This window comes from Nipponia nippon, unplaced genomic scaffold (assembly GCF_047370975.1).
Source record: "Nipponia nippon isolate SJK-2023a ecotype South Korea unplaced genomic scaffold, ASM4737097v1 scaffold_9, whole genome shotgun sequence".
In the NCBI taxonomy this organism is placed as follows: Eukaryota; Metazoa; Chordata; class Aves; order Pelecaniformes; family Threskiornithidae; genus Nipponia; species Nipponia nippon.
The window spans coordinates 16174329-16189020 of NW_028262413.1; the positions used below are offsets into that span (position 1 = coordinate 16174329).

The 14692-nt window shown below is 39.4% G+C and overlaps 1 protein-coding gene across 5 annotated transcripts in view; it reads right to left on the reverse strand.

Annotated features, from left to right (window-relative positions):
- Positions 1-14455, reverse strand: part of NR2C2 (nuclear receptor subfamily 2 group C member 2) — a 44301-nt gene extending 29846 nt beyond the window's left edge. For 2 of the 5 annotated variants that reach the window (XM_087743303.1, XM_087743307.1), the window contains exons 1-2: positions 13867-14004; positions 10528-10611 (exon numbers count right to left, since the gene is read on the reverse strand). In XM_087743303.1, the coding sequence (XP_087599429.1) occupies positions 10528-10587 (60 nt within the window). In that variant the 5' untranslated portion in view covers positions 10588-10611; positions 13867-14004. Of the gene's footprint in view, positions 1-3419; positions 3808-9173; positions 9274-10527; positions 10612-13866 lie in introns of those variants that run through there. The other 3 variants (XM_009462987.2, XM_087743304.1, XM_087743306.1) reach the window with 3 other exon arrangements.
- Between the last annotated feature and the right edge of the window lie 237 nt (positions 14456-14692).

Consider the following 14692-nt stretch of genomic DNA (forward strand, 5'->3'; position numbering starts at 1 on the left):
AAGCTAAATCATTCTGCTACTTCTAATATAGTAACTTAGAAGAAATTTACATATGCTTATTTGTGCTGTAGTCATTATGAAAGCTCTGCTTTCTTGGTGCATTCTACAAGTTAGTAGTCAGAGAGGGATCAGTGCTTTGACTCTTGGGAGAAAATTCAAAACAAAGGAGATAATTTGGTTCTAAAGCCATATACTGCATATGATCACCAGTATTTTCAGAAAAGTTGCAAAAATATTTGAACAGTTAGTGCACACAAGACACTAGTATTTTGGTGTAGACTACAGCAACTCCAGAGGTGACATTACTGTCCACAGTCAACAGCACAACATGGATACTTTTTCAGTCACATTCTTTATTGAAAGTTATTTTATATAATGATGGAAAAACACGATAATATTTAAAAGACTGCTGACAGCAAATTTTGCACATGCAGCATGTCTGAATAACAAGCATTGTAAATTCTTACAATACGATATAAATTTATACACACATTCCATTTCAACTGGAATAAAATACTGCAGTGATGTACTCTATAAAATAAACGAACAGAATATGGCACTACTGATTTCTTCTACACTCAGTTTAACCTGTAACTACTTATTTGAAAACAATGCACATAGGCCAAAACTCTGTTCTTTGGAAAAATGTTCTATAATGCCAATGACTTAGCAGCCTGAATTTTTACATAAGTCTGCCTAATGCTAAATACATCTTACTTACATTTTAAAACAGATTTTACATTTTGATAATTCCATAATTTTAAATAATTTTATATTGTAACTTGTATCATTTACAATACTTGTAAATTGTGATTGTAAACAGTAATTTGGGTTTGCATAAATACCCCCTAAGTACACATTTATATCGTCCCACAGAAGCTATAGGACTGTGTTTAGTGTATGACTGATTGTAATAATTGCATTCTATATGGGAATTTGAGAGTATCAAGTTAGTGTTCAATACCTGCAGTAACGTGTGGAAGGAAGCTCACAAGTTGTTTTTATTAAATCCTCTTTAAAACAATCTTGGAATGATTTGTTTATTGAAACCTACATAGGTGGACAACAGGGTAGTGTCAATTTAGTCATTATTTAAGACTGCATGGAAAAAATTTAATTTTGTATGCTTTCGTGTTTAATATACAAAAAAGTTCATTTGTGATGTAAACAAAGAAAAAAACAGTTTGGATAGGAAGGAAAATTTCCTGCAGTCTCTTTGGGGAAGGAAAGGTGTTAAAATACACAGCACTTAATGAAGCTATACTGTTCTACTCTCCTGTTGCGTGTACCATAAGTAGTCCCATATACTGTAAAAGTAAAACCTAAATCGAACATAGTATCTCTAACTATCTTAAACACACAGGTCACAAAAGTTGCATGATAAATGAGGAAAATATACAAGAGAGATGTAGAAATAGTAGAATCTTCTAATTATTGGATGATAGAAGGCATCCAGCAGCAGAAAACAAGACACCTAGGCGAAAAAAAACCCCAAGACTCCAAAATCAAGACTCTTAGAGGACACATTTGAACAATGATCTCCTTATCTTCCATGCCAAATTATTATCTAAGCTATGCATCCTTTAAAAGGTCTAAATTAGAGAAAGAAGACCTTTTAAAACCGTTTTCCAATTCTTTAACCTTCCATTATAGAATCCTTAGCCTTTTTTTGAAGCATCTTTGAACCTTACACCACGATGTACTGCGGGCAGCTTGGAAATAGATAGAGAGATCTGTTTTTCCATGTTCAAGGATTTTTAGCAACTTATAAAAAGAATGCCAGTATATGTGTGGTAACTGCACTGAAATTCTTTAAACATTTTGGGACTAAACAACCATTTCTTTTTTCTGGGTTTGTAAAGTACCTGCTGCAAAGGGGTCCTAGTGTAAAACAGTGGTTACAGGTACTATGTGAATATGAAAACTAGTGCTTTATGCTTTAAAACACTTCCTTGTTTTTTATAGAATGGACCACATCCTCATATAAATGTTATTTTTACTGATCAACTCCAGTCTCCTTTCATATGAGTTATTTCTCACTGCATGACTAGTTGATTATCTTAAGTCTAGCAGTGAGAAGCTGAGTAAGTTTGAGACCAGTTGCCATTATATGCTGATACGTCATTTTCATGTTTAAATATTCAAGAACATGTATTTATTAAACTGAAAACAGGCAATATTTTAGTCTTCCCTTGGCTGAGAAGATATGGTGCACCAATGGAGAATGGTTTTACTAATACCAATAAATGCTTCAGTGTGCACACATAATTTATTTTTATACTCTTACTAATATGTATACATACTCAGGATGGTATAGGACTCTGAAATGCAAAATTCTACCTTCTTTTCAGGCTTGCCTACTTAATACTCAGACTGCTACTAAAAATCTGAAGTTTATTTTCCAGACTGAATACACATGCTGCTGGTTGACAGCAGAACGATGACCATGGTAAATAAATCAAATGCAAAAAGGGAACATATTTTTTGAAATACACAGTTTACAAGAGCAAGGGAAAAAAAAAAATCTTTCATTTTGTTTGACAGCTACCTTGAGCGTTGTCACACACCTACAAAGGATGAGAATGGATAAATATGTGATGCTTTATTATGGTCCTACCTAGGCAATTGCACCAAATTTGACTTGTTAAGTAAAAATATATATATAAAAAAAAAAAGGAATAGAAGTCCAAGAATATGCAACACTGAAAAAGTTCTATCAGAGATTTACAAGGTTAACTTCAGGCAGCTTATATAAATACTATAGGAAAAAATAAGCTATAATTAATTAGACTCCTAAATAAACTGAATCAAAGTATTCTGAAAGCAAATGGCTTGTAAGTACTCATATCAGGAAGATAATACAGTTTAGCATTTTATTAGGTTCACTTACAGGATTAAACATAATATTGACTCTTCTAATCTGTTGTTCCGAAGAAACTTGAGACCATGAAACCTGTTATCATGTTTAAAGCAACTGCTTTGGAAGCTGTACATGCAAAAACCTAGTCCTCCAAAGTCAATGAAGGTATGTTTCTGTAATTCTAAAATATATTTTAAAAAATTAAATACACTTTAATTTCTTTAAGACTGGAAAGTCTCTCAAATGAGACTTCATCTTCAAGAGATGAGGAAAGAAACAAAGTAGGCCGCATATCATAGAAAACTTCAGTGCACTACATTTTACAGAAGCTTAATCAACAATCATTTAAAAGTAACCACTAATACTGTGACTTAGACATAGTCAGAAAATAATACATATAATGTAAAAGATAGCTCAAAACCCCCTAATTTCCCTACACAAAACACATCAAATACATTTATTTTAAGAGACAGGGGAAAAATAATCTGCTTTAAGACACCTAGTACTGTTTTCTTCCTGGAGCTCCCTAGCTGTACACTGTACAGACTCTAGTACTTACAGTGTCAAATTCTTCCTGCAGTCTTATTTACATTTTTCCTCAGCAAACCTCTGAGGGCAAAACAATCCGAGAGAAATGTCAAGGTCACTTTTAGTCAGATCACAGATATTTTCATCCAGTCTCCATTACTGAGGATTCCAATCACAGAAAGCAGCCAGTATTGTTTTAAAATGCCCTCTCTGTGACCCTGTTCCTCTGAAGGTCAAGTGCACTATCATTCCCTGTAACCAAGGAAGCAGAATTGACGTGTTCCTGCTGTTTTGCCAGCTGCTGAAGGAGTTTGTCTAATAGTAAGATTAATTTCATCTGGGGAAGATAGTACCAGGTTAGCAAGCTTCCCCCTCCCTGTTCTTAAGCCCCTCAACCTTCTCACTCTCTGTGAACTGTAAAACAGCAAAATGAAATCTGAGAAAAGAGTTTGTCTGTATCTTGAATTATTTTCAAATCAGCAAAATTGAAAGGCAAATCCACCACATTCCCTGTGGAGCATCCTTAGCCTTAAAGTTCATTAAGCTCATGTATTTAAGGGAGCATAGGCCTTTCTAAACTAGTCCAGGGCCCTCAAATATGAAGTAGCATAATCAGTCTTAATACATTTAAGAATTCATACAGTCAGTTCATGGCACATGTGTGATTAATTAGTTTAACCTCCATAACAAAACATTCATATGAGGCTGCAGTGAAGGCTGACAAATGAGTGAAAACAGAAAATATTTTTAAATTCTTAGCAAGTAAAATTTGTTATAAGTTACGGTACGTGAAGTTTTGGGAAAAATGACCATGCACTTGACAAGTTTTACAACAGTAAACTTGAATGCAGTGGACTTCCTACAAAGCCTTATGCAACAAATGCATGATCTACGTATCTTTAAGTAGCACTGGTATTTTATTTTAACTTCAAGGACTCCTAATCCTAGCATTGAAATGTGCTTACTGTTGAAATTAGGCTCTTCACTTGATAGAAAACACAATTATCTATTGTACAACTCTCTAAAAATAATATCTGTGAATAATTACTGTAACTACAAGAGTGTATTTACATCATGGGTACAACGTAAATGTTAGGTCAACCAATTGTGATCTAGTGTGGGGGAAAGTATTAGACATAAACATGTGAGAAAACCCAAGGAAATTTTAGTCAGATTTTCCTTGTGCTTAGTATCTGACACCACACTTAACCTTGTTACTCTAGGCTTTTATTTGTCCAGTTCATTCAAGAATGACATTTATGATACCTGATTAGCAGCTGTCTTTCCTGGGACAAAAACCAAATCCTAAATATAATAACGCTTTATCACTACATAACCCTCTGTTCAGAAGTAGACTTCCCAACTCTTAACGTTTGGAAGAGCTGTATTGCAAAGGGAAAGCGGAATCCTTGTAATGCTTAAGCAGAAGTGATATAAAAACATATAGGAAGAAAAAGAAGACCAAAAGTTGCTTGTTTTCTGAATCGAAAGACAAGCTAGCAATCTAAATTTGAAATAAAATACAAAACCTATCAACTGTAGTATACTAATGTAGTTAGTACTACAGTAGTAACTACTAATGTAGTTAACAGCTTTGTCGCAACTGTTAAGTCACCCACAAAATATCAAAGACTTGAGCAAGAAATAAAAAATATACAAAATGCATCTTTAGCTAAGAGTAATGTTAGATTTTTAGGGCCTGATAATTCTTTTTTTGATGGAACGTTCTCAAGTACTATATGCTGCACAAAAATATAGTTACAAAGGCTTTCACTCTTATTTTTATAGGACATCAACTATGCTACCGTAATAAACATGCATAGCGAAGCAGAATTAATATTTTGTAACTTTAGAGTTTCTAATATTTCAACAGTGACATTCTTATAGAACAATGCTTGCAAGGTTATATATTGTTTAATATAATATAGGGCCTCTTAAGTTAATGAGAAATTCTGAAATTACTGTACCTAGTAGTTTTCTAAAAAACAGTAGTTTTCTAAAAACACTACTCAGAAATTAGTTCAGATATCTATCATTCTACTTAGGGTCTTATTTTTGTTGTTATATGTATTTCACTTATTGGAAATGTCATTGTAAGAATGCCTATGACCTCTCTGGCATGTCTTTGCAGAAGACTGGGATTCTTGTACTGGAATTTTTGCTACTGTGCACAGGGATCATGGAATTCAATCTGTATCAACCGGCGGGAGGGGAAAAGAGCAAAAAGCAATCAGTATTAAACGTAATTTTAGGACTTAAGAAGACTCCACATCTCTCAAAGCGGTTTTCAGATTCACAGCACTAACCAATTCTATCTGATACAGATTAAAAACATGTCATGCTTAACCACTGTGTGATTTCCTTAGAAGTCCATGAGGATGCAACTGATATTTCCGTTTTAACACTCACATTGCAAACACTAGTTATACGTAGGCAGACTGGGAGAACAAAACAATTTCATGAAGCATGCCAACTGTACTTCTGGTATACCACTGGAAGATAGAAGCTGAAGACAAGTGGCATAGCATGGAGAATTGTCTGCTTTGGACCAATTGGCAGAGGACTGCATTTGCCGGGGCTCTCAAAGCAACAAGTATCACTAGCAATAATTTTGTATGTTGAAGTGTATATAAATTAATTAATAATGATTTGCATAACCCTAAAGTAGGTCACTTTAATTCTACATTTTAGTTGCAATCCTATTATATTAAATTTCCAGTATATAGGTATATATATAAAAAAAAGTATATATAAAATCAGTAGTTTGAAGCTAAGCTTCTCTAGACATTTCATTATTTTTATGTCCTTTGAAATACATACGGCTTCTTCATAGCCATATACTCAAGTCACATACTAATTTACTAAACTGACTTGCCCATAGCATACATATACATTTATGTGTGTAGGTGTGTTTGTATGAGCATATGAATACATCTAATAAATTTCTGTACTTACTAACCAAATTTTCAATAGTTTCTATAGCTTATTTCCCCACCACCACGTTGATAATGAAAGCAGTATTTGAGAAATATATTGAAGGAATAATCGATCGACCACATAGTGGGGGAACTTTTAAAGCATCTAAGCTTCTCTAACTTAAGTTGAAGAACATTTCCTATATTCATGCCACCAAAAGCCAAAGTAATTTTATCGCTTGAATACACTGGTCAGTTCTCACTAAGCATAAATCAATTTCAGAGATACTATTAGTATTATAGAAAAGGGAATAGAAATTAAAGTAAGGCATAGTTCAGCAATCACAGACCAAATATGCTCAACTGCACCCAGAAATTTAAACTATTTTTTACAAGTTTTCTCTCATGAAACAGGTAAAGAATTTCAATGAAAAATATGGTACCAAGTTTTACACCGTAAAAAATGCTACATCTCAAATCAAATCAGAAAGACTTATTTTTCTATAGATATTTTTCCTAATGAACTTCTTTAGCTATGAAATTAATAATAGGCTTTTATGAAAAATATATGTATTGCCTGGAAATGTCCAAATATATTTCTTTCACAGATAAATCTAAAAAAACGTTGCAGTGATACTCTTTGGAATTAACTGTCCTGACCAGTCGGGCCCTTTGCAGAATGCCAGATAAAATTCAGATCCACCACAAAAGAACTCGTCTGTAGTTTAACTGCCCTAACAGAATGCTGGTGCAAGATCTTTTATGAGACATATGAAGGCAGCAGTCACAGAAGAAGCTGCAATTCTTGGCATATCTGCATCCTAAGAAAAAAAAAAAATAAATCACAGACTGCGTCTTACATAACACCCCAATATCTATATTACACCAGCGGCTATGCCACATCTGGCAACGTTCTTGAATTCAGAGGCTGCCAAACTGCATAAGCCATGGAGGATCTCATTACTCCAATATGCACTTTGTATGAGATACCTCTCAGTCTGATGGTATGTCTAGGTCTTATGCAATTAACAGTAACTTGAGAAAAGCTGTATTTGAACTAAAACTTGTTTGAGAAGACTCGGCACCAAAACTCCATCTTGAAAATTCATCCAGAAATGAGAAAATGGCCAATGATAATAAGAAAATATTAAACATAAATGGCCTTATTTTACACTTGATTAATTCTTACAACAAAGCAAAAACTTATTCCATCAGAACAGCAGTGTTTCTAGTCTCCTTTTTCACCACACTGTGCTTCATCTAGACTTAAAACTAAATTGCTGAACTACTTATGATGTAACATGTCAGAGAGAGCTGAAGAGGGTCAGGAAAATATTTTATGTGACAAAGATATCCAGTATTTTTTCAGTCCCATGGCAAAACATACTTTCAGAAGGGCCCAAGGTTTTGGCAGGTTCTTATCAGGACACTGAGGGAACTGAAAGCAACTGAAATCCTCCAGCAATGCAGCTGGTATAAACGAGATCCCAGTAAGCATAGGGTGCAAGAGTCATCTCCTCTGACTCTCTCCCTATAGCCTCTGACAGAGAAAAAGGATGCACTGGGAGTAGTTTGTGGCTGTCATGGAACCAGAAGGGGACAGCTTTAGCAACTACTAGAAGTTCTTCCTGGTCACATCAGAGCTGATGTGGGAAAGAGGAAATTATTATTCCTCCCCACAGTGACAGTTCTGTTTAAAAACCTTGCATTAAAAACTAAGGCACTGCACAGGGAATACATCTCCACTTTATAACCAAATACATTTTTCTTAAACAATATGCAAATCAAATCTAAGTTGGTGCAGCAACTGAACCTGATATATTGCACAGTGACAGTACTAAATAAATACTTCAGAAAAGCAGCGTTACTTATTTTTGCGTTAAGGCTTAAGTATTTTTTATGCTTTTCAAAAGCTACTCAGGATGAGGAGGAATTGCTGAAATTCCCTCTGAATCCTCTAGTTGCTCTCTGTTCTCCGATCTCATGAACTGTAAGTAAAGGCAACTGCAGACACTAAAAATGGAACTCTCTCACCCAATCTGTTCAGAAATACACAGTTGGAAAAATGCAACAAGCAACACTACTATAAAACATAAGCAAGCAACAGCAGTGAAACCATCTGAAACCATTACAAGGACAATTTTACAAAGTCCTAAAAACAGAACACATACAAAAATACATGCAATACTGGAGTGCACTCAGTAACTTCCATGATACATTCACAGTTTCATGGAAAACAAACCTGATGAACTACCGCTCAAGAAAGAAAAACAACATATGGCCTACTTGCATGACAGTCTGATTTGGTGCTCGGCATCATAGTTCTCAATAAACCCATGCATTACATATGTGGCAATTATGTTGAAAAAATGATGCAGGTTTGTAGATAAACCTGCCAATATTTGCCTTAAGTTATCCTGTTTGCAACTTGTCTCTCATCATTCATAACTTAAAATTCAGTGCACGATTAATGACTCTTTCCCTCCTTCCATTTAATTTTCAATGAAAAATATGATATTCTGAAAAAGCCTCTCATTTTTCGAGGCTAGTGCCAAGTTTCATGCTACATTTTCTCTGAGAAACAGTGAGTACAAATATAGAATTTAAGCATACTTTAAGAAAACTAGTAATGTATTTACCTGTACTAAAAACTGTATCTGACTGAAGACACAAATAGCAGGCAGCCAGCCATTCATAAAGAAATGGTTCAAGGTTAACATGGTCATAGCATTAATTAATTCTTAATGAGATAATGCTGCTTATAACTATTTTTCCATGAACAAAGTTTTCATGGTGTTATGCAGTGGACAGGCATATAATTTACGGAGGAGTTGAACACTATAAAGAGATGAAGCCCTCTATTTACCCACCGGCCAGGAAGAAATCACAGAGCTTCATACACTCTTGAGATGGAGCGATCTCTCCAGTGGCAAGATACAACCATCACACTATGTTACCACGGTGCATTTCCTGCACGAGGAATTACAAATGTCACATATTTTATGTGCCTTAGATGTGATTATAGCACTCAAGTTCTACCCAAATAGTATAAGGTTTGCCAGTATTTCCATTACAGGATTTTATTTCCAAGTTTGTTTGGAAGTGTCTTTAAAAAAATGCAGCTTGCCAAATTGATACCTGATATAGCAAACTAGAGTGAAAATTCACTTGTAGATTTTCAGTGTGAAATTTTAGAGTTTTTTGAAACTACTCCTTAGATGTTATTACCAGGATACTCAGTAGGCCATTTAACACTATATAAAAAGAACCAAAATTTTTCAGAAAAAAATTGCTCTAAGTAGGGAATCTCGAATCCATTTCTGAAAACACGACACACTTATTTCCTTCATATATAGATCTTCTTGTTGAACTAAAAATATTTTTTAATATCCAGGTGTAATCTTAGTTCAATAGGTCAAAAAAAACCCCAAACTAATGTCTGAAAAGTGGTCTTGTCTACAGAGGTCTCTTAGCCTACTTGCCCTTCGTTATTTATGAAATCCCTTGATTATGTAATCATATGATAAATCATAGTAAATTTGAAAGACATTAAACCAGATCATTTTAAACAGAAAAAAATTCTAGTTTATTTTTTGACTGAAGTTTGCATACTGAAAGAGGTAAATAGGTTATTTTCTATGGCCAAGATCACATGCAGTTTCAATGTTTACGAGTTGATTTAGATATTTTAGCTGTTGAGCATCCAAGCTTCAGTGAATAAACATCAAGACATCACTTAATATCACTTTAAGTAGATTTTGTGCTCTTTTTCTCATACATTTAAGCAGAAAATATAAAGCCTGATTTAAATTAATCACCCTACTGTAAATTCAATATAGTGCATAAGTAAAACAGGTAACTTAGATGACAACTCAAAAGATGAGCAGAAACCTTTCGTGTCCAAAATGGTCGAGCTAATGATCAATGACCAGAAATTTTGTTGTATTATTTTCTTAAACAACCCATAATACAGCCAAGTTTCTCTATAGTTCATGTTGTATTTCCTACTTGCATTCCTAATATGGGGGCCACCAGAATGAAGCAAGGTAAACAAACCATATATTGGATGCACTGGTTTCTTGTTTGTCCCCAAGTGTAAAGCAATACTGTTCTATAAAGATTTTCTGTTCCATTTATGCTTAATGTAAACAGCGAGGACTCCCTAATATGTTTTTCATTTCAAAAGCTCATATACCAACTGTTGTGATATCATCTGTCACTCACCTCAGCCACCTGCTGAGTCTCCACTACCTGCTGAGCCAGCACCTCCATATTGGTTGCCATGGTGAAGCAAGATCATTAGAGAACCTGTTTGAAAAGATGCCAGCAACTTCCATCAGGCACAAAAGTTAGGTTTTTTTCTTATTATTAAAGAAAGCTCTGCTATGGCTTTTTGATAATTTACAACACTGTTTGATGGATCTGACAAATAAGAAAATATGCCATGGATGCGTGCGTGCCTGTGCGCGCACATATGTATACATATATATGTACAGTACATGCAGACTGGAACTATGCTGTTCAAAAAGCTGAGGCACATAGTTATTCTTTTAGTTTATAAAGTCTCTAATATACTATTTTATTATTTAAGCTGCAAAAAAGAGATGTTAATTTCATAAATTAGAAAGGATTAATTTGACTGTCAACTACTGATGCAGTTTGTGGAATTCACAGATCTCTAAGGTGCTTTCCTCAACTCAAGGGAAGAGAAACCTGACAGTTAAACTGCCTCTACACTACGTGCTGAACAAGGAAACAGCAATCTAAGAATGCTGTTTTGAGCAAATTTTTATTAAGTGATTCCATCAAACTGCCATGTTAATCCATAATCTTATGATAATCTTGCACAATAAGGGAAATAAACTTAGCATCTAAAATGTATTTTCTGTTATCTAAACTATTTTTTTATTCTAGTGTGATAATATTATTGCTCTGAGGAGCACAATTGTTTTATCTGCACAATTGTTTTATCCTATTGTGAGTGTCTGCACCTTCAACTTTACACTCTTCAGGGCTTAAAAAAAAAGAAAAAAGCAAACAGAAAAAGGAAGAAACAAGAAAAAAACCCACTTCTAATATATTTTTAATGATCTTTCTTAGGGCTATGTTTCTCCAAGCGTAAATTTAATTAAGATTTGAAATTAATGCATTCAGTTTTTAGCTGTGACTTGCTCATTACAGAGGCAGAGTCCAGATTCTGACCCAGGTATAGGTAATGAAAAGACATTCCTGAATGCTGGCCCATTTGATGTTTTATTGAAAACCTTCTGTTGGTGCTTGCAAAGCAATCATTTAAGATAAAATTAAAACACACCACGAAAAATAGCAAAACACGTAACAGAAAAATGCACGCATGTCTCCAGCACCAACCCCCCCCATTCAAATGTAACTTCTACAAAGCTAATGTTGTTGAAAATGTCATAATTCATTAAGGTAAAAAGATTAAATCATATTGTGGTAAATTAAATGTGAAAATTGTTTTGTATATGTCAATGGAAGACTATCTGTAACAATGCATAATCAAAGTTGAGACATTCCCTATGGAAAGCATATTCATGCTAGTTTCTCATACAGCTTGTAATTTTTATTGAAGTGTTTGACTTGCACTGTAAGCTTATGAACCATTTCCACCAGACCCATTTAATATTGCAGCTTGTGGATGGTTTCTCAGTTGTTCAGTAATTCCTTTTCAGTGTCTTCTCTTATTTTAAATTTGTTTTTAATGTTCAGAAAAGCAGATAACCATATGCTCATGACATGCTCTTTTCTCAGTGCTTTAAGATGAAAGAAGCCCTGAAGATGTGACATTTTGTTCATAAGAATACCTTTCTAAGACCCAATGAAGTCTTTGCTGTAGTAAGGCTTTGACAGATTTGTGGTTGATGTAGTTATCCACCAAGGTTTTTTGTACTTTTGACCTTCCCAAAACAGCAATAAGCTGAGGCTACCTGATCACATCCAGTCGGAAGCCCAGAGAGCATACACAGCCACGCCAAGTAAGCTTGTTAATGATGTTGACTCCCAGAATGCGACACAAGGCAAAATCCACTTCCTAGCAAAACCCCTGAGCAACCGAGCTCATAAGGAAAAAAAAAAAATCCCCAAAACAAACCAACAAAAAAGGTGGAACTTAAAAACTGCAAGGAGGCACCTGGAGCACCAGGAAAACATTTTCAGTGTAACAGGGTGGGAGACAACTCAGTACGCGTAGATGCGCTGCTGCCCAAAATATGGCATAAAACCATTAATCTCTCCCTACGTTGCAGTGAAATGTCAGAAGTCATACACTCCATTTGAGATATGCTATGGGTATGGCCCTACTAGGATGACATGGCCAAAGGCCGAATTAGAGCATATTGACATCTGTTCCTTTGTCTTAAGGGAACAGGGTTCTTCGCACTGCGAGCTCGACTCGGCTACACCGAGCAGCAGGCCAGCACGCTTCCCCGCAGCGGGAGCCTGGAGGAGAGAGAAAGGCGGGGCCCGGGGTCCGCCTCTTCCGGGAACCCGTTACGTTGTCACTGTGGCAGGAACCCTTGCAACAATTGATACGACGGAAGGCAACGAGGTCGGAGCCCCGGCCAGGAGCAGCGCCGCCACCTCACAGCCGCCGCCTGGCGGCAGCCTCCTTCCCGCCGCCTGCCCCCATTGGCTGCGGCGCGCTCGCGGCCCGGGGCTGCGAAGCCTTGCGGCGGCTGCCGCCCCGCGCGCCATTCAAACCACACCCCTCCCGCCCGCCTCCCGTTCCGGCCAATGACCTCATCGAAGACGCAGCACTCCCACACACGCCACCGATTGGCTGAGGGAACCGCCTGTAAGGCCGGTGGCCCCGCCTCCCGTGTAAGAAGGAAAACACCCGAGGGACGCGACTGAGCACAAGATGGCGGCGCTGGCTGGCGGCCAAGTCCCAGGCGGGGCTGCTGCCGCCGCCATTAGGCCCCCTCCCCCTCCCCTCCGGTACATCCTTATGTCAGGCTATGAGAGGCCCGGGCATGGCAGTAGGGAAGCGGCCGGTAAGATGGCGGCAGTCTCAGCCCCGTATGCAAAGTACCCGCCGCCCCCTCCCCTCCGCCCTCCCGGTGGCAAAGGTAAAAGGGTCGGGTTCAAGCCGCCGCCTCCGCCCGCTCAGACTCCATCTTCTCTCTCTCTGTGTCCGTGTCCCGAGCTCGTCATCGCCGCGACCATCGCCCCTGCGACCCCCCGGACAGCAGACTGCTCTCACCGAGACCGGACCGGCTCCGACCTCAGGCGGCCCGCATTCCAGCCCAGCGGCTCCGCAACGGGACTCCCGCACCGGATCGACCCAGCGCCTCACAATGGCCCTCTCTCTCTCCAGGAGCCGGAGGCCAGCCTGCAGCACGGCTGGCTCTCGCTTACCAGCAAAATACCGGAGCCTTAACATCCCCCCTCCCCTTAAACCGAGCGTTACCCCTCCCCTCTGCCGCTCGCGGGGGTGTCCCGAACAGGGCCCCGATGCCACCTCCCCGCGCCCCCTCCCTCTTCCTGGCCCCAACGAAAGAAACCCAACCGGGCCGCCTCAATTTTAAAAAACGATTTTTTTACCTCAGGAATTGGCGCCAAACGTGCCCTGGCGGTGACCCCGACCCGGGCCCAGGCGGGCCGGTGTTGGGGGACGGTGCCCAGCGGCGGCCCTCCCTCCCCCCGTGAGGGCGGCGGCGGTGAGGGGGCTAACGGGGTCCGCGGAGGGGCGGGGGGGGCCGAGTCTGTATTACGGGGCCGCGCGGGGGGGGGTGGTGTTTTGTTTTGTGTGCCGTGCCCCTGTGAAAGGTCAGAGTTCGTGACCCCGCCCGCCGCCGCCGCCGCCCGGGAGCGTTTCCCCGCTTCCTCTTGCCAGCGCCAGGCCGGCCGCGGCCCCCGCCATCCCCCTCGCGGGGCGGGGCTGGGGACGGCGGCGGCGGCGGGGGAGGGGCTACCTGAGCCGCTCCGAGCCTCCGCGCCAACGCCCCGGCTGCGCCGGCGGCGGCGGCGGCGGCGGGGTCCCCGCGCACGTGGGGCGGCTCCGGGCCCGGAGGCCCGCGCTGGGCCCTCGTTGGGCCCCGGCGGGAGGGGGCGCCGGGCAGGCACCTGAGCCTGGAAGAGTCCGGCCCGGGCCCGGGTGCCTCTTCGGGAACCGCGAGGGGAAGGTACTGCCCTTGCTCAAAGGCGGTGCGCTGTAACGCGCGCTGCTGAGGCGCCTCTGTAGCCTGCGGCTCGGATTAATTGGTTGGAGGTGGTTGGTACGCGCACAGGTGCGTGTTGATGGTCCACATATGTCTTGGTGCTTACTAGAGAGGTAGAGTTGAAGGTGGGCTTGCAGTTGATGGTGGCTTTCACAAAGGCCACCGCCAGACTGTCCTGAGTTTTTCTTTCATTTAGTAAAGTCAGTGTC